The sequence below is a fragment of the Rhinolophus sinicus genome, linkage group LG02 (genome assembly GCF_036562045.2).
Source record: "Rhinolophus sinicus isolate RSC01 linkage group LG02, ASM3656204v1, whole genome shotgun sequence".
Taxonomy (NCBI): domain Eukaryota; kingdom Metazoa; phylum Chordata; class Mammalia; order Chiroptera; family Rhinolophidae; genus Rhinolophus; species Rhinolophus sinicus.
The window spans coordinates 172,469,128-172,493,436 of record NC_133752.1 but is presented as its reverse complement, the minus strand read 5'-3'; the positions used below and the strand labels follow the sequence as shown (position 1 = coordinate 172,493,436).

At 40.7% G+C, this 24,309-nt stretch overlaps 1 protein-coding gene across 1 annotated transcript in view; it reads right to left on the bottom strand.

The window, feature by feature from the left end:
• The window catches only part of GRIN2B (glutamate ionotropic receptor NMDA type subunit 2B), a 420,579-nt gene that overhangs the window by 190,422 nt on the left and 205,848 nt on the right, over nucleotides 1-24,309 (bottom strand). The window contains exon 5 of the mRNA XM_074325986.1: nucleotides 4,300-4,898. Within this exon, the coding sequence (XP_074182087.1) occupies nucleotides 4,300-4,898 (599 nt within the window). The remainder of the gene's footprint in view (nucleotides 1-4,299; nucleotides 4,899-24,309) is intronic.

Genomic DNA, 24,309 nt, shown 5'->3' with positions numbered 1-24,309 from the left:
CAATCAAATACAGTTCCCAATTAGAATAAAACTCTCTCAGCATGTCTTAGGCTGTGTTACAGGGCATGGTACTACATGTACCAACAAGGCATAAATAAATGCTACAAAGTTTGAACAGAAAGTTAACTTATTTGCTAGTGTACAAAGTAGGATTGTCATATTTAGCAAAAAAATAATACAGGAGTCCTGTTAAATTTGAATTTCAGAAAAACAGCAAATTATCTTTTAGTATCAGCATGTCCCATGTAATATTTGGTACAGACTTATGCAAAGAACAAACAAACAAACAAACCAAAAAATCTATTGTTTATCCGAAATTCAAATTTAACTGGGTTTCTGTATTTTTCTTGCAACCTGGGTAAAAAGCTTGTCCAGCAGCCTAGAGCCTATCTGAGACACATAGCCATCAAGTCTAAAACTGGCCAAGCTTAAGGAGCTAAGAAGTAATCGTAAGGAATTTGAACTGACACATGATAAATAATGCTCATTTGATAGTGAACTAAAACAGTTCATTTTTATGAATCTTCTTTTAGTAACTAACAAGTGAATCACTTAAAATATGAATCTGTCTTTGGGGATTCAGAGATATCCATAACCCCTGTCCCTGTTCCCTAAATCTAGACTTATGAACTTCCCTCACATGAAAAGAAAGCCACAACCTGTTTAGGTGAAAATGAGAGCTTTACTTCCCCTTATAATGCTTCTGGAGAAGACAGGGCCTGTTAATACTGCTAGGTTTTCAGAAGGTGAAAGGGGAAGCCATTTCCTAACTGTATTACTGTTTCCTCCTGGGGCTGGGTCACTCCCAGATACCACCTAAGGGGCCTTCCTCTCACAGCTGTTGCAGTGGATAAGCAGCAGGCCAACAGAAAAGTCATCCTCATAAAACAATCATTTGCAACAATTTTATTTGCAAAGATTTCCTGCTGTGACTAAATGGTGTGGTTACTTGGTTTGTTATTTAAAACATGACCATAGTGAGACCAGAGCTCTGAGGGGGGCAGATTCTGCTTTCAGACCAGGATAAGAAGGAGGAATTCAGAGGGTGTGTGCCTAACTGAATTCCACTGATGATTCGGAGAGCTGTTCCTGGTGATAACAGCTCAGACTGAGTATAGCTCCTTGTTGGCCCTAATAGGCAACCCCAATCCTTTCTGGGTCTTGATAGAAAAACATATTAAAATATTCCCAAGAGAAGATAGATTAGATTCAAGAACCTCGAAAAGCTGCATTTGGGAAGAGGGGAAGGAAAAGACAATGGAAATGAGCAGAAGATACAGGATGGGGATGGGGAGACAGTCAAGAGAAGATGTCCCTCAGGCAGTTAGATACAGAACCCTAGAAACATCAGTGGCAGAAAAGAAAGATCATAGAGGAAATGTACTAGTAGAAAAGTACATTAATAAGTCTGAAGACACTTTTTAAGCAATATCCTTGGGAAATCAAGTTGAGGAGGACTCTCTCTCTTTGCTCCACACTGGCCATCGGGGCATTTATGAATAATCTATACAGTGTAATCCTTGTTATTTATAAGACTCTATATTTGAGAAGATGTAGGTGGCCATCTTTATAATAACTTCTAAGGAAGGAGTATAGAGAACCTAGAGGGCTACCTTCCTGAGTGGCCATTAGAGAGGGTAACAAAGGTTAAAACCAATTGTGGTTTTAAAACATAGTGGTGAGAGACCAGGTCTAGTCTGAAGAGTGGCTTTATTGGAGAAGCAAAAGATGGAGTGAAGGCGTATTATGGGGTGATGTTAGTCCAAGGCTCAGGGGAGCCTTCCCAGTGGAAGTGGGGTCAACACTGAAACCTGAAGAATGAAGGATCTGAAGCAAGCACGAGAACATCTGCATTTGTGTATTGGTGGGAAGAGGTACCTGGGGGGTACATTCACTGTAGAGAAAAGGGCTGGAAGTGAGAGACAATGTGATATTCTCAAAGAACTAAAGTACGTAAGTTCAGTACTGCAAGAAGGTAGTGTTCAAGGGAGAGTGGCACGAGACAATTTTGGAAAGGTAGGAGGACCCAGCCTAGGGAAGTCTTTATAAACCATATTAAGGACTTTATCACAGGAACAGTGAAGAACCACTGAAAGTTTTTATTGATCAGGAGAGTGGTGACATCATATTTTCATGTTAGATCACTCTGGCTGCCATGTAGATTGAATATCTACTTAATGCCAGAAGATATTCAAGAGGCCCTGCAGCAATACAGGTAAGGAGATGGAATGGGATATGGTACAGCGATGAAAATAAGTGAAAGCACTCCAGAGGAAATCCATAGAAAAAAGCATGATTGGCTATTAGGTATCAGGCATATACATCAAAGACACTGGAAATTTTTATTTTAGGAACATGATAATAGGATGTACCCTGTATAGGTGATACAGATTTGGTTAGAAGAGGTGGGAGGGTAATGGGAGAGGAGAAAGCAGGTCAGTATTGGCTACGGGATATTCTAAAGAAACATATCTAGTCACAGTTAGAGATACACACCTGGGGCTTAAGGGAGAGGTTTGAGCCAGAGATGTCAATTGGGGGCAAGTTACAGACATTAATTGTATCTTCAGGGATGGACAAGAAAAGAAGAGGGTCTAGGACAGAGCCTTGAGAAGCACCAATATTTAAAGGATGTGTAAGGGAAGAAGAGCGTGTCAAAGAGCCTAAGGCAGAATTGCCAGAGGTAGGAAGAAAGCCAAGACAGTCTGTACCAAACAAGCAGCTGATAACTAGGGATGGCAGAAAGAACAGACCTCAAGGTGGGAGAATGTTAGGATTGGATCACAGGTATCACTACATCAACACTAATTTTAGTTTCACCTTTGAATTAGGAGCTTAGCTGAGTGGCTATCGTCCAACTCCCTCCCTTCCAGAAGTTAAACAAGTATAAGTAGGTACACATTCAACCTCCACTAAATGCATTTCAATGTCCACAAAGTACACTTTCTAATATTTCATTTCTTAGGCCAGATAATGGGTACCTGAGTATGTATTACTTTTTTTCTGAATACTTTTCTGCATGTCTGATATAGTTCATAAAAAGTTTAAAATGGAAGCCAAAAACATAGCTGAATAAAAGACAGTCAGGTTATTGAACAGAACGTATATATTTCCATTTATGTAATAATGGTGGCTCAGGTGGTTGGAGCACTGTGCTTCTAACACCGAGGTCACCGGTTCAATTCCCACATGGGCCAGTGAGCTGTGCCCTCTACAGCTAAGATTGTGAACGACAGCTCTCCCTGGAGCTGGGCTACCATGAGTGACTGGCAGCCATCGTGAGCGACTGGCAAAAAATAAAATAAAATTTCAGATTTAAAACCTCATCGGTATACATCCATAGGGAGATATATAGAAAGATGGTCACTAATTCTTCCAACAACGATTATCTCTCGTTAGTTGGATTTAAGGTCATTTTTACTTTCTTCTTTGTGCTCTTCTATACTGTTTGAATTTTTGCAATGCGTACATGTAGCAGTTTTATACAAATAACCAAATCACAAAAGCATCCTATAGAATCTTCTGCCCCACACAGTCGCATAATTACCCCTAAAAGGATACACTGCAGTCATGGCTGGGTTATAAGGTGAGGTCAGGGGAGCAGAACGCCACCCACATACTCTTATTGAATAAACCAGACCAAGAGCAACCCTAAAAGCTGTCTCTACAGCAGCACTCTCACTATTAAAGACAGAGAGAGGAGAAGCAGAGGAGATAAAAACCAAGGGCAGAATCATCTTCATGTGCCTAAAGACCCATGAACTTATTTATTCTCCATTCCCTCTCAGTACAGCAGCACTCCAGAGGTAGGTGGGCTGGTGCTCCCTCACTGCTACATGCGCTGTGCCTTACATAGTGATCAAGTGTGTAGGAAGCAGAGAGGGCTCAACTCCAAACTGAACCTCTCCCTTGCAGTGTGACTTTGGACAATTTATACCTACAAGCCTTATTCTCTTGCATTGTAAAATGGAAATAATTTTTAAAACCTGCTCTCTAGACCTGTTGCTTTGAGGGTTGAATGAGGTAAAAAAAAAAAAAAGCAATAAACTTAGATTAAGACCTAATACATAGTGAGTGATCAGTAAGTGGGAAATGTTATGTACTTTATAAAACAAGAACACAGTCACATCAAGCTTTGGATCCGAAACACTCCCCACATCACAAACAATTGCCATCCCTATGGCAAGCTTTCAACCTGCGACATCTGAACTGCTCTTCCCACAGTTTCTGAGCCTCCAACCCATCTCGGAAGCTGTCCTCTGACCTCCATCATCAGTGTGCCCTCTGTTCCATACTTACCTGTTTAGCATATTGGACTGGTAGATTCTCTTCTCATGGGTGTTGTAACAACTGCTCTTGGGCTCCGGGATGAAGCTGTGTTCGGATAGCATGTCAGAAGCAGCGGTGGTGATTATGGCAATCCCATCTCTCACTCTGGCAGGGAGGCCATAGTCCCATTCATCATAGGAGACAGAGATGAGCCCAGTTGGGAACTCCGAGGGCACTGTGTCTGTATCCCCTGCCACCAGACTAGGCACAATCCACGTGTAGCCATAGCCAGTCAGCCCTACTGAATTAGCCACTTCGAAGATGTAGGTGGCCTCTTCCTTGGTACAATAAAGAAGAATGATGGGGCTTTGAAGTTTCTTGAGCTGGTTCTGGATCTTAGAATCTCCATCATCCAGAGACATGTCCAGCAGGAGGACTTCCTCTAACTCCCAGCCCACAAAGCTATTCTCAATGGTGCTGCGAATCTTGTTTACAAAGTCCTGGTAGCCAGGGAAGTAGGTGGTGACAATAGAAAAGATGTACCAGTCATACTCTTCCATGATGTTGAGCATTACGGAAGCTTGCTGCTCAATAGATGGGCCAAACTGGAAGAACATGGAGGATTCATCCTAGAATAATTAAAATGTAAAAGAAAAAAAAGAAAGAGAGAGAGAGAGAGAAAGAAAAAAAATCAAACCAAAGATGGTAAGGGAAAATTTGAATTAACTGAATACAAATTTGTGTCCATTATTTAATTTTTCATATAATGCCTTTAAAAATGGATATGCTTGAATTGCAAACATTTGTAATACATTTCTTCCTAAATCTACTCTAGAGAAATTCAACATAGGTCTATACTCTCCTTGTCTGAAATCTTTGTGGCTATTGCCAAAGCCCAGGGCACTTCCTAAAATGAAATATGTTAATATTTCTATGGTAAAACATATGCAGAGTTACGTAAAGTGGGGTAAAGACTCCAAATGGCCTAATGCCAGTTCAGGTCAGGTTTTATTGTCAAATGAATGGTACAAACACATATGCACGTGCATGTGCCTCCCCACACATTTACCATTTTTCAAACCTTTTGTACTTTCGGTTGTGGATATGTATCATTCAGTCAGAGTGAATAATCCAAAATGCCATCAATCTACCTGTGTAGGTGGTATACGCACACTGGCCCAGCAGGTGGGTAGTATTCAGTACGGATATCAGGAAGAAGCACATATACATAATATAAGATTTGGTCAGTATATTTTCTATAAAGGTATAGCTGTTGAATTAACAGCACACTTAGATTTCTCTCTATCTTCTACAGTGATAATGAGATACGTAAGTTAGAGTAAGGCTCAAATAGTATATCTGAACCACACGTTAGAATGACTTGTATCCTAGTTCATATGTGATTAAGCTTTATTTTAGAGAAACATGCAGAAAATTATTCTTTCTCTTACCACGATAATACACAGGTCTCAATCTGGCCTGCGTATCACACACAGAACCCTCTGTCAATTCTGAGCTTCTTCTGTTTCTTCCCTCTTTTTGAGGGAGAAGCCATTTTAAATTTCTCCCATTTTAAGTCGTATTTCTCTTGCTACTCCGAGATGTCAAGCCCTGCATTTTATCTCTACCTTACAGCTAGAAGAACCTGAAACTACCAAACGAAAACCCTCTCAGCCTTGTCCTTCTCTCTCAGTCCATTGCTCCCTGACTTCCTCCTGGGTAGTGGCATCTCGCTTCTTGGTCAGTGCCTCCTACCTTCTACCTGACAGTTCATCTCCATTTACAATAATCCAGGCAAACGAGACCGTATCTTTTTCAAAGAGGCTGTTCTTCTTATAAATTTCCCAGACTAGAGCTTCAAAGTAAAGTTACAAGAGACCAGGTTTTAAACAAAATTATATAGTAATTTCTTAGTTCAGGAGCATATGAGTATTGTTGTACAATGGAGAAATAACTGAGTATTTTGGGATACTCACTACTGAAAAAAATGCAGGTTGGGAAATAGCCAACTGGTGTCCAAAGACATTGATTCTGCAATGAAAACTGCCAGCCCCTGGGCTCTGCCAGAGTTATTGTTGTTTTGCATGGCCTGAACTTTTCACATTTCCCACAGGCCATCCAGAATGAAACAGTAGATGCTTAGTCATTTGAGGGTGATTCTATCTGCTAAGGGTAAAATGATGCTTATCATTATCATGACTCCCTCCCCTGGCTTAAACATACGGTCAAAGAGGAGCCTCAAAAAAAAAAAAAAAAAAGGAATTCAGAAATGTGGAGAGGGTGGGGCACCCAGAATGGGTGGGAAGGGGAGTGGAGTGGAAATAATTTGGAATACAATAATAATTTTGTGTGTGTCCATTCCAAACTGCAGCCAGCCCCTGCTCCTGGCTTTCTCCTACTGCACTACAAGTATTACTCTTCTGGTGAAGCCAACCCTGTCCTTAGGTTATAGGATACAGTGGGAAGCCAGAACAACAAGTTTAATTATTCTAAGACTTGTCAGTGGCCTACAGAGAACCACAACAACAGGAGAGGAAGGCCAGTAACAGAACAACTCTCCAGAATGGCTATCACTTTCAATAAAGAGCCATTTGTTTTTCTTGTTATACCTCCAGCTGAAAGGAATCTTGGGGATGCTCAAATGAGAAATATTATCACTTGAGTTTTCATAAGCCCAGTGGATATAACAAAGTCATAAAAGTTTCCAAATATATCTTAAAATGTGCAGGCTTAGGATGAAAGGGATCCAATGATAAACAAAGTCTACCTATTCTATGATAAACGAACATATCTTATCACAAGGAGGTTCCTGAATACCCACATAGTTCCATCTACAATAAAACCACAACTGATTCAAATACACAGGGAGTAAACCATGGAGGTCCATAATAAATGAGCCCATGCTAATGAGATTGAATTGGAAAAAAAACAACAATCTGTTATATACCAACCTGACCTTCTCCTCTTTTAGTCTTCTCTTAAAACACTCTCACAATTATAAATGAGTGCCTAAAGAAACTGCCAGCTACTATGTGAAGAAAGCCAATGTGGGGGTTCTGATCAAGAATGGGTGAATAGGTAAATGCTGTGCTCGTCTCTTCCCATGACCACATCAAAATTACAACTAAATTATAGAACAATCAACCTAGAGAACCACCTGAAAACTAGTTGATCAGAAGACCTATAATTAAGGACATAGAGAAGTCACGTAAAAAACTGGTAGGAGGGGTGAGGGGCTGGCCCTACTACACCCATGTGTGGCAGTTTAGAATCATGAGGGATATAGCTGCAGGGGTCCCCACTGAGGAGCGAGGGGTCCAAACAGGACTCCCCAGCCCAGGATAAGGAGCACCCCCAACATCTGGCTGTGAAAATCAATGGGGATTCCAACTGTCAGGGTGAGAGGGAAGTCTGCTGGAAACGCAGATGTCCTCTTAAAGGGCCTGCGCACAGACTCACTCACTCACAGGCACTTACCCTGGGCTGTGGCAGAGGTATAGCAGCTTGGGAGGTACCAGAGACATACTGAGAGAAACTGACTTGTGTGCTGCAGGGTGAGGGCTGGAGAGACAGCCATCACTGTTCCTGTATTAAGCCCTCCACTCACACATGGCCAGCTGGCAGGCACCATCTTTCCTGTGTTGAGCCCTCCCGTGACACAGCCAAACCTGGACCTGCATTAGCCTGGTGAACTCTGCTCCCTCCAACTTGATGACTCCCTGAGACCCTGCCCCACCCTACTCACACACCGTCAGAGGCTCTTTTGGCAGCAGGCAGCCAGCCTTGGCCTGCACTGCAGTCTTTCTTTAAAAACTCTAAAAGGTCCACAGGCCCCAGGTGGGCAGCAGCTAGCCTTGGTATGCCTTGAGCTTTTTGCTGAGTGGCTGCAGGCTCAGCACTGGCACCAAATCTGAATCTGCATTAACCTGGTGAACACTACTCTCCCCACCCTAGTGACTCCATGAGACCCTGCCTCATCCAACTCCCACACTGCCAGAGGCTCTTTCAACAGCTAAGCCTTACAGGCAGCTGACAGGTGGTAGCAAGGCTTGGGGTGCCCTGCGCTTCTTGCTGAGCTGTCCCTGGCCCAACACTGGTGGTAGTCAGCCTCGGTTCACAGCATGGCCTCTCCCACATGCCTCAAGGTCCAACACAGGTAGCGACCAACCATGGATCACTTTGTAACTCCTACCAGATAGCCCTAGGCCAATCACAGGCAGCAGCTCGCACTGGCCTTCACCAGAGCCCTTCCCAAAAGGCTCTAGAACTAACACACCTGGTGGCCAACTTCAGACCATAACAGAGAACCAACCAATTAGCACACAAACAGTATACCAAAACATGGTCTTGGAAGGCACCAGAGTCTGCTGAGGAAAATTCTGCTTCATGTGGTCAGCCCTCACACAGTAGCTCATACACTGTGGACTTAGCCAATCCACACAGCCCATCAATCTGAGGGTCAATCTTACCCATTGATATGCCAACAGCAATCAAGGCTCAACTACAACAGGAGGGCACACACAACCCACACTCGAGATTCTCCTGGAGTACCCAGCTCAGATGATCAGGGAGACTGTGCCACTGGGCCTCACAGGACACCTATTACATAAGGTCACCCTGCCAAGACTGGGAGATGTAGCAGATCTGCTTAATTCATTGAAACAAACACAGAGAGGCAGCCAAAATGAGGAAACAAAGAAATATGTGCCAAATGAAAGGACAGGAGAAAACTCCAGAAAAAGTACTTAACAAAATGGAGGCAAACAACCTACCAGAGACAGAGTTCAAAACAATGTTCATAAGAATGCTCAAAGAACTTAGTGAGAACTTTGACAAAGAGATGGCAAGCATAAAAACAGGACATATAAACTATTAAAAAGAACCAGTCAGAAATGAAGACTACAATAACTGAAATGAAGAATGAACTAGAAGGAATCAATAGCAGATCAGATGAACCAAAGTATCAAATCAGTGATTTGGAAGACAAGGTAGCAAAAAACACCTAATTGGAACAGCAAAAAGAAAAAAGAATTTTCAGAAAATGAGGATAGTTCAAGAGACCTCTGGGACAACTAGGGTAACAACATTCACGTCATTGGGGTACCAGAAAGAGAAGCAAGAAAGCAAGGGATTAAGAATCTATTTGAAGAAATAATGACTGAAAACTACCCTAACCTGGCAATGGAAATTGGCATACAAGTCCAGGAAGCACAGCAAGTCCCCAAGAAAGATGAATCCAAACAGGCCCATACCAAGACATTTCATAATTAAAATGCCAAAGGTCAAAGACAAAGAAAATCTTAAAAGCAGCAAAGGCAGTTAAGTTAGTCACCCATAAGATTGTCAGCTGATTTCTTAATATTTCGTGCTAATCAGAATATTTGCAGGCCAGAAGGGATTAGCACGAAATATTCAAAATAATGGAAAGAAAGAAGCTGAAACCAAGACTACCCAGGAAGGCTATCATTTAGAACTGAAAGAGAGATAGTTTCCCAGACAAGAAAAAGCTAAAGGAGTTCATCAACGAACCAGAATTACAGGAAATGTTGAAGGGAAATCTTTAAGAAGAAAGGGGAGGTGGGGGTGAGGAGAACATAAATATGAATAATAAAATGGCAATAACATAAAATAAAATGGCAATAACTTTGTAACTATCAATGATCATTTTAAATGTAGATGGATTAAATGCTCCAATCAAAAGACGTAGGGTAGGGATGCCTGGTTAGCTCAGTTGGTTAGAGCATGGTGTTGATAACATCAAGGTTGCCTGTTCGATCCCCTCATGGGCCACTGTGAGCTGTGCCCTCCTTAAATAAAAATTTTTTTAAAATAACAAATAAATAAATAAATAAATAAATAAATAAATAAATAAATAAATAAAGACATAGAGTAGTTGAGTAGATAAGAAAACAAGACCCACACATATGCTGTCTATAAAAGACCCACTTCAGATTTAGACAGACATAGACTGAAAGTAAAGGGATGGAAAAAGATTATTTCATGCAAATGGAAATGAAGGAAATACAGGCAGTAAACTCCCTGACACTGCTCTTAGTAATATTTTTTCTGATGTATCTCCGCAGGCAAGGGAAACAAAAACAAAATAAACAAATGGAGTTACATCAGACTAAGCAAAGAAAACCATCAACAAAACAAAAAAACAGCCTGCTGAATGGGATAAGATATTTGCCAATTATACATCTGATATGGGGTTAATATCCAAAATTTATAAAGAACTCATACAACTTAATATTGAAAAAAACAAACTGTCACCCCAATAAGCTTTAATTTAAAAAAATTAAATAAAAATGAATAAAAAAATGAAAAAATAAAGGCTGACGTTCAACATGGAAGAAGCAGGATTCAACTAAAGTAGGTTTCAATATGAAAACTATAAAATTTTAAAATAGAACTTAGAAACACAGTTTTTCTTATAGCTTTCTCTTTGAGTCAGACTTAGACTTTGTGAAAAGGGACTAGAATGAAATAAATTGATAGTGTATAATTAACCAGCCAGAAAAATCTTAATTTTAAATGAAACTGGCAGATATATGTAATTTTAAATGAAACTGGCAGATTCTTGCCCCTTGTTTCCCTCACCCTCCTTTCCATCCTTTGTTAAATTATCCAAAGTATGTATTGCATAGCATAGAGAATACATAAAGTACTAAGTATACAAAGTATGTTAGAAAGACAAAGTCTTTTAATTTTAGACCTGGACTATGAAGGTAGAGCGTGAGTTACTAATAGGCATTCAGTATTGTGGATAAGAACATACCAAGGTAAAGAACATCATGGATAAAGGCATAGTTTCTAGAGAACATGGAAAGTTTATAAATGTGAAATAAGTTTGGAATGGCTGGGTCATAGATAAAAAAACAAAACAAAAAACAATCTAATTAAAAAATGGGCAAAGGACCTAAATGGACATTTTTCCAAAGAGAACATGCAGATGGCCAATAGACATATGAAAACATGCTCAATGTTACTAATCATCAGAGAAATGGCAACTAAAACTACAATGAGATATCCCCTCACACCTGTCAGAATGGCCATCATCAATAAATCAACAAACAAGTGCTGGTGAGGATGTGGAAAAAAGGGAACCCTGGTGCACTGTTGGTGGGATTGCAGATTGGTGTAGCCACTATAGAAAACAGTATGGAGGTTCCTCAAAAAATTAAAAAGAGAGCTACCTTATGACCCAGCAATTCCAATTCTGAGTATTTATCTGAAAAAATCCAAAACACTAATTGGAAAGGATATATGCACTCCTATGTTCACTGAAGTGCTAGTTACAATAGCCAAGATATGGAAACAACCTAAGTGCTCATCAATAGGTGATTAGATAAAGAAACTGTGGTACATAGATACAATGGAGTATTATTCTGCCATAAAAACGAATGAAATCTTACCATTTGCAACAACATGGTTGGACCTAGGGGATATAATGCTAAGTGAAATAAGTCAGAGAAAGACAAATGCTATATGATTTCACATACATGTGGAATCTAAAGAACAAAATAAATAAACACACAAAACAAAGACAGACTCATATATACAAAGGACAAATTGATGGTTGCCAGATGGAAGGCAGGGTTGGGCAGCTGGGTGAAAAAGGTAAAGGGTTTAAGAAATACAAATTGGTTAGAAAACAGTCATGGGGATGTAAAGTACGGCCTATGGGATATAGTCAATAACAATGTAATAATTACATATGATGTCAAATGGATAATAGACTTATTGGGGGGATTACTTCATAAATTATATAAATGTCTAATCACTATGCTATACACCTGAAACTAATATAAAATAATGTTGAATGTCACTGTAATTAAAAAATTAGAAAGAAAAAGAAAGCCAATGAATGGTGAAGCTAAGAGTATAATTAATATGGCTCCATCTCTCACCCCTTCCACATCCCCATCTTACTTTCTAATTTTATCACCCTCTATAGTCATCCTTTTTCTGATTCCTCTGCTCCCATCAATGCCCAGTTCAACCATTTTATCTTGCAATCCTTCATTAAATAAGAATGCCTTATATGACCATTTTATCTGTGGCATTAAGAGGAAGTTAATGAAGCCAAACAGAAATCAAGAGACAGAGTTATAGTTTGGGCAAATGTTTCCTGGTGTAATTAGTGGTCCAGTGTTATGAATTTAGTTGACATCAGTCTGCTGTACAGCACTAGGGAATGGGACAGCTCCTTTTCAACACAGCTCTGGGCTAACTATAAGTTGCAAGTAGTGACAGGCTTAGCAAATTATGGCCCCAGCCACAAATCAAACAGCAATCTTCATGTGTGCATGGAGTGGAAAGGACTGGTGGCCACACATCCATCTTTGCAGGTACCCAGCATGCATTGTGATCACCACAAGAAGTGTCATCTTCTAGGATGAAGGACAGGGATATAATTCATAGTATGTGGCTCACTATGCTTGCCCACTTATAGTTTTATCTCCTAATGTCATTATGAAACGGTGATGAGCAGGAGTCCTTGTAGCAGTCTCCTCCTCCTAGTAAAGATTTCCAGTCACATCTATTGCATGAATGTACTTCTTCAACTTGCCTTGAGGGCATCTTTAAAGCATTCCTGTATAAAGGGCCACCATCACTGAACAGAGCGGTTAGTACGGGGAAGTTACAATTGTACATTAGATCTCATCAGTGTAGCACCATTATGTTCAACCCATCACTTTGATGTTCATGATGTCTGTTTTGTTTGTTAAGAAGAAACAGAACCAGGTATTTTTTTCATTCTATTGTCTGTCTCAGAAAATAACTGCCAAAAGAATTAGCAGTACCTGAGACTCTTCTTCTGCATCACTCAGATCCCCTACAGATCCACTTCAGAAATAAAGGATTAACTACTCTAGGAGCTGAGAAGTCCCCTGGCAATAGGTTTCAGACATCAGCCCACTCTGGGAATTGCATCAGCTGAAGAGAACCACTTTGCCCAAAGTCGTGCCCCATTGGTGGGGTAAACTGCCCTGAATGGTTGTCATGGAATAGAAAGATCTGTTCCTCCTGCTCTAATTCTGGACAACTGAAGGATCAGTCTGTCTTCAAAACTTCCAACAGGGTTGGCTGGAGCTTCCATCAAAACTACATCACACCTCTACTTCTTCCTCTGCGCACTCGTGCTCAATCTTCCCTTCCCTTTCACAGCGGTGATCTCAAGAGTACGCCCTAATGACCCCCTGTACACTAACCTCGGTCTCACTCTGCGCCCCAGGGAACCCAACCTGAGACTATTCATTTCCCTTTTTCTCAACATGGAAAAGAGATGGCTTACAAGAAAACATGACATCTATTTTCAAATATGAAAATGACATATATGGTAGAAAGATAAGTCTTTGCCCATTAGCTCCAGAGGAGGAAAGTGGAACTAATGAATAGAAACATCAAAATGCATTACTTGCTCAATATGAGGAATTGATTTGCAACAACGATAGCTAAATAGAATAGGCCTCATCATGTAGTGAGCTCTCTGTCACTATAAGCATTCAAATAGGAGCTAGATTAGCATCTGAGAAAGGGATTCTTCTCAGCACTGTCTAGAAAACATCATGCTTGTCTTTAAGATTTAGTTCAAATGTCAGCTTTTTATGCATACTGTCTTTTCCACCTTCCCCAGGTCAAGTTAGTTCTCTTCCTCCTGTGCTTTCACAATATTTTGTATGTGCCTCTATCATAACATTTATCACACAGGAAGCATATATCCCTGCCTCCTCCCACTAACAATGTATGTTTCTCAACAGCAGGAATTGTACCTTATTCATCTCTGGATCCATAAATGGCATATGAAAAAAAAATGTGTTTGTTGTAGTAATATTATAAAGAAGATTCCTTTATTGATTGTGAGATTAACTGGAATGACCTTGATGGTCTCATCTGGTTCCAAATTTCTATGCTGACGGTTACATATGTACATACTTCATAAAAATGAGGTATGTCTGAATAGTTATCTATTAAATGAACTTGTATCAATTGTGAGGAGATCCCCCTTGGAGTCAGTCAGAGAGGGAGAAAAAACTACTGGCCGCTCCTTCACTCTTCTTTGCAGCAAATTCCTTAAAAGCATCATCTGTACTCACTTCTTCCAATTTGTCTGGTCCCATTCTCTCTTACACTAAGTCCAATCAGACTTTCAACCCCACTAAAACTCCTCTTGTAAAAGGTAGTGGTGACATTGCCAACTCCAATATCCATTCACAATCATCCTTACTATAAGCAGCTTTTGACATAGTTCATCACTTGCTCCTAGATATGAGGTCGGACAATTAAATTCACGAACTCATCCTAGAAAAAGTACTACATACCTCGTTGTTGAATATCACTACAGTCACTTTCAAAGTATACCCCTTGGGAAGCTATGCACTGACACCAGTGCCTAGTCCACCCTTCAAAGCAATTTTGGAACTCTTTCTGGAATGGCCATCAGAGCTGTTGTCGTATTACTCTTGATGTCTTGAATGTTATCAAAATGTCTTCCTTTCAATATTTCCTTTATCTTTGGGTAAAGAAAGAAGTCATTGGGGGCCAGATCAGGTGAGTAGGAAGGGTGTTTCAATACAGTTATTTGTTTACTGGCTAAAAACTCCCTCACAGACAGTGCCGTGTGAGCTGCTGCATTGTCATGATACAAGAGCCATGAATTGTTGACGAAAAGTTCAGGTCGTCTAACTTTTTCATGCAGCCTTTTCAGCACTTCCAAATAGTAAACTTGGTTAACTGTCCCATTGATACAAATTCATAATGAGTAATCCCTCTGATATCAAAAAAAGGTTAGCAACATAACTGCAACAAGTTCACGAACTAAATTGTCAGGCCTCATATGCTTTCTTTTTCTTCCCTTGGTTTCCAGGCCTTTACATGCTCCTGACTTTCCTCCTAGCTTACTAGGTGCTGTTCCTCTATCTCCTTTGCTGGTTCCTCCTCTTTCTTCTGGCCTTTTAGGTTGGAGTGCCCTAGGATCAGTCCTTGGTCCTCACATCACTTCTATCAATACTCACCTCAGAGATTTCATCCAGTCTCCTGACTTAAATCCTATTTATATATCAATCACTCTTACGCTTCTTTCTCCAAAACTTCAGACTTCTATGTCAAACTTTGACATGTCTATTCAGATATCTTAGAAACATCTTAAACATTTCCAAAAATGAACTTAATCTTTCCCATTTCCATTAAAAGCAACTCTTTACCCCCAGTTCCCCTCCTCTCTTTCTCTGGAACCTCATGTCCAATCAACAACCTTGACTGCTGACCTTCAAAGTCTATCTAGAACACAACATTTTTTCACCAACTCTGTTTGAACTACCATCTCCTTCACTCAGTCAATGCAAGAGCCTACTAACTCTCCCTGCTTCTGGCCCAGCCGCCTACAGTTGGCTCTGCAATGAAGCAGGATGAGCCTTTTAAAACTTAAACCATCAGATGTTATTCTCTGCCCCAAAGCCTCCATAGCTTTCTGATTCACTAAAAAGAAAAAGCCAATGTCCTTGATTTGGAGTCCCATTGCCCCATAAATCCCACATCTTCCCACTCTCCCTCTCAGTCTGCTCCATGCACTCTGACCTCTCTCGAACATACTCACACACTCCTGCTCCAGACCTTTCTCCTAGCAATTTCCTCTGCCTGAAACACCCTTCCTCCAGGTATCCAGGTATCCGCAGGGCTAACACATGTACCTGTTTCAAGTTTTTGCTAAAACCTCACCTTCTTAACAAAACCCAATCCTGACCTGCCATGGTCAGGATTGCTAACACCCGCCTGATCTCCCTTAACCTGCTCCACTTTTTCTTGTTGCCATAGTATTTATCACTGTCTGACAGACTACATGAGTATTTATTTGATATATTTGTTGTGAACTTACTGCCTCCTCCCAACTAGAGTATAAAACACCACGAGGGCAGGAACCGCTATTTGTTTGTTCATTACTGTAACTCCGCACCTAGAATGGCATCTGGTTCCTAATGGGCTCTCAGTAGATATCTGTTGAATTAAACAATGTGGTCATTGATGTTGTAAGCAGATAATCCTCAAATCTAGTTTATCTTTTTGGCTACCCAATCGAGATTATGTTTTTCTAATACTGTGAAGTCTTTCACACTATTCAAGTCTTCATACTTTATAACATCACAGGGGTTAAGATCCTGCTGGGACATTAATGTAGTTTTAGATGAAATAAATCTGATTTTCCTTCTCATCTCTCCTCCTAGTATATGAGTAAAACTCCTTTTGTTCTCTTTCTAACTTCAGTTCTTAAGGAGGATCTGTGTCTGATAAAAGGCTAGAACTGCTAAGTTTTTGCTGAAAACTTTGTCCACTACCACCAGATTTAGAAGGCAAGTGTGGAAATGATGGGATGAGAGGACAGGGTTACCCGGCCTGCCCTAAGGGAAGTCTTGAGTATTTCATCCACATTGAGCACAGAGTAGAAGCAGAATATGGGAGACAAAAATCTCTTTCATCTCCCAAAATAAGGGAAGACTTTTCCCTCCTCATTTAACTCCAAAAGACCACCCCCCTCTTTAAAGAGGTGACTATAAATTCTGATTCCACACTACCATGTTTCAGGTGACGAAGACTGGTGTTTGAATCGCGCCTGAGTTTTGTGAGCAATGCTTTGTAAGATAGAAAAAAATGCCCGATGTTCTCCAGCCTCACCATTAATCAGAAATACCAGGAAGGAAGCACACAATGGAAGCTTACTGGTAGAGAATCATGATCTCTCTTGCCTGTTAAATGCCAGACCCATTCTTTTTTAAACCTTTGAACACAAAGGAGAACATTCTGGGTTTTCAAAAGCCCATGAACAGAAATTCAAGCAGATTGGACTAGTTTAAGAGCCATTCTGGATGACTAAACAGCTCCCACAGAAGCCAGCATTCGTTTTCTTCAGTCTTTCAAAAGATAATTTTGTTTTCTCCTTGAATTTTGCCCCCTTTCTCTCCCTGACTGAGTCTCTGTCAGATGTGCTTCAATCACCAAATGTAAGCCACGCCTGAGACACACACTAAAAGTATTCACTTTGCGAATGCCTACAAGGGTCTTCCTGTTCTGGGTTTCAGAGACATTTTTATAGCAAGAAGAAAGCTTATAAGCGACAGACAGAGCAACAAGAGGGGAAGAATACGTAGGCAGATCCCTTCTCACTAGGATACCTGACTGAATTATAGAATTAAAGTCGGGAAGCAGAGGATCTGGAGAATACCAAGAGAACTTCCAGAGTGTGTCTGTCTTCCTCTGTAAGGTATCGGGACTGCCAAAATCTTAACAAGGCTATTTCATTTCATCTTAAATTAAATGGCCTGCTCCATTATGCATATCAAAACAACTCTCAGGTGGATTGACTTGTATTTTCATTAAGTGGTTCTTTTCTATAAAAGAGCAAGCTGTCAACTTTAGCAACAATCAAGTTCTGTGACTGAATAAATGTTTTTTTAAATAAACGCAAGGGAAGAAAAAGGTAGGGGAATAGGGAAAGTTGAAAAAAAAAATAAAATGGACAGAGAAAAAATAGTGTAAACGTGCAACTAAGTATTAATTAGGCAGTAGGATTGTTACTTTCAGACCAAATTTATTTAGACAAGTTTACAAAGTCAAGTGTGTTCACCACTAATGTAGAGCTGGACATTTTATAGGATTAAAAGAAAGCTATCATAAAACTAAACCATATCACTGAGAAAGAAACAAAACATTTTTTACTATGTAGGAAATACTATCTCCAAAGCTGCCTATGCCATCAAAATCTTTCCATTTAACTTAAGCCAAGAGAGTAGAGTATACGAAGAACTGTGATTGTTATTAACAAACAAGGTTAAGTACAAGCCAGTGGTGGAACTAGATGTAGTAGCAGCATTTTTCAGAAGAAAGATGTTGATATTTGTCTCAAATTAACATTCCCATCTCTTCACATGCATCTGATCAGATCCTCACTTTCATACACCCCTGGGCGCAGAGACGTGGGAAGGTATACACCTGAGGGGAAGGGGAAAAAGGGATTCTATATTGGATCAAGCTACGACTGCTAGTACCTCATCTGTTGCTGAGAATAACAAAAGCACTGGTTCTGGATATTGGTTCATACACGTGGGTCTCTGGAAAACAAAGAGCTCTTTGTCCCTCTGTCTCTGCTCCATACAGAAAGATGAAGCATCGCTGAATTTAGAATTTGGATCAACCATGCTCGTTTGGCACAGGGTAACCAGCCATTGTCTCCAATGGCAAAAGTAAGTTTTCCGAGAAAGTTTTTTCTCACCAAACATCCAGGGGTCAGTTTTCCTAGGTCCCTGGATTGGAAAACAGATCAGTACTTCCTCACAGACAGCAAAGTACGGCTGTTCACAATCAACGCAGCTTTGAAGTTATTCACATCTCCCAATTTGTTCCTCCATCTAAAAGAGGCAACACATTTTGAAGGGTTCCAGAAATGAAAATAAAATTGCATGCAGGCAGATTAAGAATATACATACATATCTTCAACAGCTTGTCAGCACCTGCCTGCCTCAGCCTCGCTGGATTGCAGGACTTCAAACTTTAGCCACCAGGCTTGCCTTCTGATCTTTAAAGCAGGGCTGGCCAAGTACCATCCTCACCACCACCATCTTCTAAAGCTGCTGGGCTCCCCTAAGCCCAGTATTTGGTGCACCTGATGCAAGCCTTGCTGGGTGCAAATATGCTAACCCAGAAGCCTTCCTTCCTAATAGCCTCTCCATGTGCCCAATCCAAAGGACTAAGTTTCTTCCTCATGTCCCGATGTTTATTCTCTCTATTAGATGAGGAGCCCTACTCAGAACTTCCAACTATTTTGCACAGTCCCTAACAAACTGCCAACACCCTTGATGCTGGAGACTGCTCCTTATACCTGCAGCTGCCAGCTGAGGTCTGACCCCTTTCCTGCTCTTAAGTGACATGATTAGTACATCACTGGTGCTAAGAGGTTTATGTTGCTTTGTCCACTTTTACATCAACCCCCTGCATACTCACACCAATCTAAATCACACCAAGCGAGTTACTTGGTCTAAAATTGGTTTCTCAGAGCTTGCTGGCCCCCACCCTGTGGCAGGTAGCCCAATGCCAAGGTTAAGTCCAGTCCTACCCTCCCTAAACTCATTGTTCCGATCTCAATATGCCTCAATAGAGTGAAAATGGTGTCCAGTATTTGATTGGTTGCATCCAAGTTTATTTGAGATCTTCTTTGTTCATTTTATACTGAAAATGGCTCCCCTTTTCCAGAATTATTCAACTCTTATCTTTGCTATGTCTCATTTATGGCTGCTGGCTCTTAGCAGTGAAAATGGATCTTTACGAGTTCAGAGTTCCCAGTTGTTTAGGCTTCATTTTCTTTCCCTCGTGCTCTGGGGTCATGGGTATATGGAGAATCACTGAGAGTACAACACAATCCACTAGAACCAGCAGGTAACTCCTACCTGGTACAGACAGAACCACACTAAAACTATTTTTCTAATCACATCATTTTGTCCAGATTCCTAGAAAACAGCCTATTCATTTCATATCCATACGAAGAAGGAATGCTTGGTTTAGAAGCTATAGAATACTGGGGATCTAGCTCCTAACACTGTCAGAGGTCACTCTCTCTGACCCAGCCAATCCTCTTGGACTTAGCAGTACCAACCCTGCCAAAATCCCTGGAAACCATCTCGTCACTGCTGTCATCAACACTGCAGCTCAGGCTGAGGCTTCTTCCTTCTTTATCTCCCTTTTCCCACAGTCCTAGTTCCACAGATAAAAACTCCATTGGACTTTCCCACCTGGCCTGCATCCTTACCCCAAATAGTGTTTCCATTCTCCCCTCCGGGACCTTGGGGAGCTGAAACACCATCAGTATCTCGGCTTGACTCTGGAAGCTTAGCCAACAGAGACGACCAGCTGCCATCACTCAAGGGAGATATCAAAGTTGGCCAGATCTTTCTTGAAAAGAAGAACTTGACAAGTAAAAGGATGACCCATTTATTCATTCTTATTTTGAAGTTTATTTGTTTTTAAACCGTATTCAGTTCTCTCCAACTTTTCTCTAGTTCACAGCATTTCACCTGAATAGCGTCCCTCTGCATGGAAGCAGGCAAGCAGGAAAAAAGCTCTAAAGGAAAGTGCCAATTGGCATTTCAAACAGAAAGAAGCTCAGAGCTTATCTGTTTACTCATCCTCATCAGACTCTGGAGTGCAAAGCCATGTTACAATCAGATGTAGCATTTATTAATCTCTAATCTGGATCCTTCACCGTGGGGCTTCTGCCTATAGATGAATCATCCCAGACAAGTATAAGTCTTAGATACAGTCTCATTATCTTCCTAACTGACAGCAAAAGCAACTCACCTGAAGCTATCAGGCTCACATTAGTTGGCTGTGAATTCTGATCCATGCTAACAAAACAAAATGGGGGCATCCTTATGGCTCAGCAGTGACCTTTGGATGTTAATTTGGTACTGCTGAAAGGTGCCGATACGTTGGTCTTTTATAAGCACAGTTTGAACTGTTAATAACATCAGCCCACGATCTCAAAAAAATAGACATCAACCAGAGTGGCGTGAGAAGACACGAGTTCAGCTCAGAAGAGGACCACAATTAAACCAGTTTGGGAGAATAGGAGCGGGAACTAGATTATCTTCTAAGTCCTCAAAGAAAATTCCACAATTTTCCTCAGTTACATAGGCCAATGAGTCCCACAACCCTGATGTTCAGAAATTCATCCCTATATGTGTCTTGATTCCTTCATGCTACAGATTAAGCCTTTGGCCCTCATGCTTTCCTTGGTGAAAGGCACCTAATAGGCCCTCAAAAACTTCCTGGAAGTAAACCACACTGATGTAAAGATAGAAGATGTTTTGTCGCCCTGTGTGAAACAACCCCCTTTGTTTCTCATTTAGTATGATTCTTATTACAATATTTATTGTGTTGCTCACAGTGTACTAGGTGCTATACATGCACCGTCTATTAATTATCATACCCCTATTACTCTCTCCATTTCACCAACAGAGAACGTGAGCTTTAGAGAAGTTCAGGAACTCACTGGAGGTCACTGGAGGTGTGAGAATCTAGCTAGGTCTGACTTCAGAGCACACACACTCAACCAATGCACCACACAACCTCAAGCTTCCTTCAATCATCTCTACAGCCCCATCTGAACCATCTACACCTTCTGTTTTCATCGTGGGCCACAGAGTGATAAAAGTCAAATGCCTGCCTAGTATTACAGAGGTTATTTTCATGAGTCTAGCACACTGCTGCTGCTCACTGGTGATGGACGTGGTATGTGTTATTACCCTACAGTATTCTTCTATTGGACATCATTCAATCGGTTCTTTATGATCTTCTTGAATCTTTGCCAATCAATCAAGTATTTATTAAATGCCCATCAGGTGCGATGGGAGGTAGAGACCAAGTGTAATTCATCATCCTCATTCTCAGGGTGAGCTAATTGGAAAACAAGATCAAATTATACAAAATAATTGATGACTTTTCTAAGTTAAATGTTAACATGAGGTTTAGCATTTGTGTCGTAGAAACGATGAGAGCGAAGGGCAGTATGGCGGGACAGCTATAGCTGTAAAGCTTCTTTCTACTTATGTCTTTCTTTGCCAGTTCTCACACCAGATCTGTACAGTGAGCAAATAAAGTACCCATGCATTGCAATCCAAATACCAGACCGTGGATAGAAATATACATAACACTGGCCTTGAACGTAGCCTTAGATTTGTCCTCAGGTGGACAATGAGCCTACCCACTATCTCAAGCAGAGACATATGGGCTGATGGACAGGTCATACAGTATCACATCCAAAGAATTCCACAGTCTAAATTAATTACATATAAATCTTTCTCCTTGATCTACCCAGACTTTCATTTTTATCTCAAAAGATTAGATTAGTAGGACAGGACTGTCTTTTATGAAGTCAAGCTACCCAGTTAAAAAATCTTCTTTTCCTCAAATGACAGCAAATAGATTTTGCTGATTTCTTTTAAGTGTTCTTTCAGAAAAGCTAGAGGAATGGTAATTCCTCATCTTTTACACTGGGCCTTTTTCCTCTGGCCCTCCAACAGTTTCGAATAATTGTGTACATTAAAGATCAATCATTTCAGTGCTTCTTGCATAGCGATGACCTGGGACTGCAATGTATATCCAAGCAACTCACGAAAGGAGCCTGCCATCAAATTTCCTCCAGTTCAATTTATGAGTCCCTGTGTCCCATTTATTTAAAAATACACAGATGACTACCTAGATGCTATCAGTTCTCAAAACTGCCTCCATGTCTATTAAAGAAACATAATGTTCTTTTTTTCTTATTTTCTTACTGATAAATCAAGGGTATATTTTAAGATCAGCTTTTATTCTTGGCCCCATAAAATTAAATGAATATAGAGTTGCAATGGCATACCTGAGTATTAATACAGTAACACATTTTCCACTTTTTGACAAAAAAACAAAAACAAAACCAAAAGACAAAAAAACAGAAACCACAATCTGATCCAGAGGTGCTTCCAGGTTTAAATGGGGTGGGACACAAGTCCTATGTTGGTTACATATGTAACAACTTATGAACAAAGTTACTAGAAATAATCAGTTCAGTCTGCAAGTTATGCTTCACTCAAAAAGACAGGATGTTTTGGCTTATAAGGAAATATCTTCTTGTATTCATGTTTCTGAGTTTCACAATGCTGCAAAGATTACCCAAATTATCTAGACAGAGTCCCCAAAAGACCTCCTACTGAGGAACTCCATCAAATCAGTCACCTAGTTACAGTAAGTTCTTATATTCAAAACTTTGGTGATAATGTGGAAGTTCATCTCTCCTTAATTCTCTCAACTTCTTAATGCTTTTGTACTGTAAGGTAGAATAACTCTCAGATTCTCTTCTTATTTCCCTCACATAAAAGCCAAGATTCTCCTGCTTTGGCCACGGTAAAAGTCTTCAGATACCTAATTGGCTTTATTTATTAAATATGTCCTAGAAGAAGGCTCAGTGAAAGGCTTCTACAGGCAGAATCAGTTAAACTTGCTTCTTTGCTATGTCGCGTAACCATATTCATCATGCCTGATTTTTCTTTTAGATGAACCTCCTGTGCCCACAGGCTCAGCATCTCTTTGCACAGCAAAGATACTGTTAACCACAAGTAAGGACTGGGCTGAAGTAGCCCGTCCTTAAACTGACCAATGCCTGCACTCTGGGCCTGCTTAGGAAAAAGAGCCCAGCTCCTCAAACCTCTCTCAGGAATCTGAACCAAAAACAATAAGAGAACGGCTAGATCTTTCATCTATAATGACTGGGGGGCCATGACAAACCAAGGTCATGAGAACTGTGAAACAATGAGAAAACAGAAGCTATGGGATGGCAGTGGAAGCCTAAAGTGAAAGGCTTCAGATGCATGGGAAAAGCAGGACTTTAAAATGCAGACCACACTGTCCTTGAGAGAGACCCAGCAGGCAGCCAGCCCTGGGGGGGAGGGGCCTTATTCCTCACAGCTTTCCAGCTCTCTCCATATACATCCTCATAATAAATTACCTGCTATTTTGTTTCTGTTTTGTGTGTTTTTTTAAATAACTTAAGTTGGTGTTTGCTCCTGCCAATTAAAAGAGCCTAATAAACATAAAAAGGCTATCATGAGTTTCTATTTTCTTGATTTATAGCATCATCCTTGGAATTTATTCCACAGTCTCCCGTTTTCATGAGGGACGTCCTCCTAGATGACTTTCTCCTTGGTGAGAGTCAGGCTCAGGTCCTGGCCCTGGAGCAAACGGGTAGCTGGACAGAGTTCCTTTCAGTAACACAAAGTCATTCAAACAAGACCCTCCCCACCAAGGCCCTTTTTTTTTTTTTTTTTTTTTTTCCCCATTCTGCTTTGATCCACTAGCTGGTTGAAATTTCGTTCAAATGGTGCTTTTTGTCTAAGAGTCCTAAAGATGGGTGGTGAGCGGGCTGCATTCGTACCCAGAACCTTGGGCACACCTTCCCAGGTGTTCAGGCTCATCCCAAGATGGTACATTGACAGGGGTCCTCCATCCGTCCTTTCACCT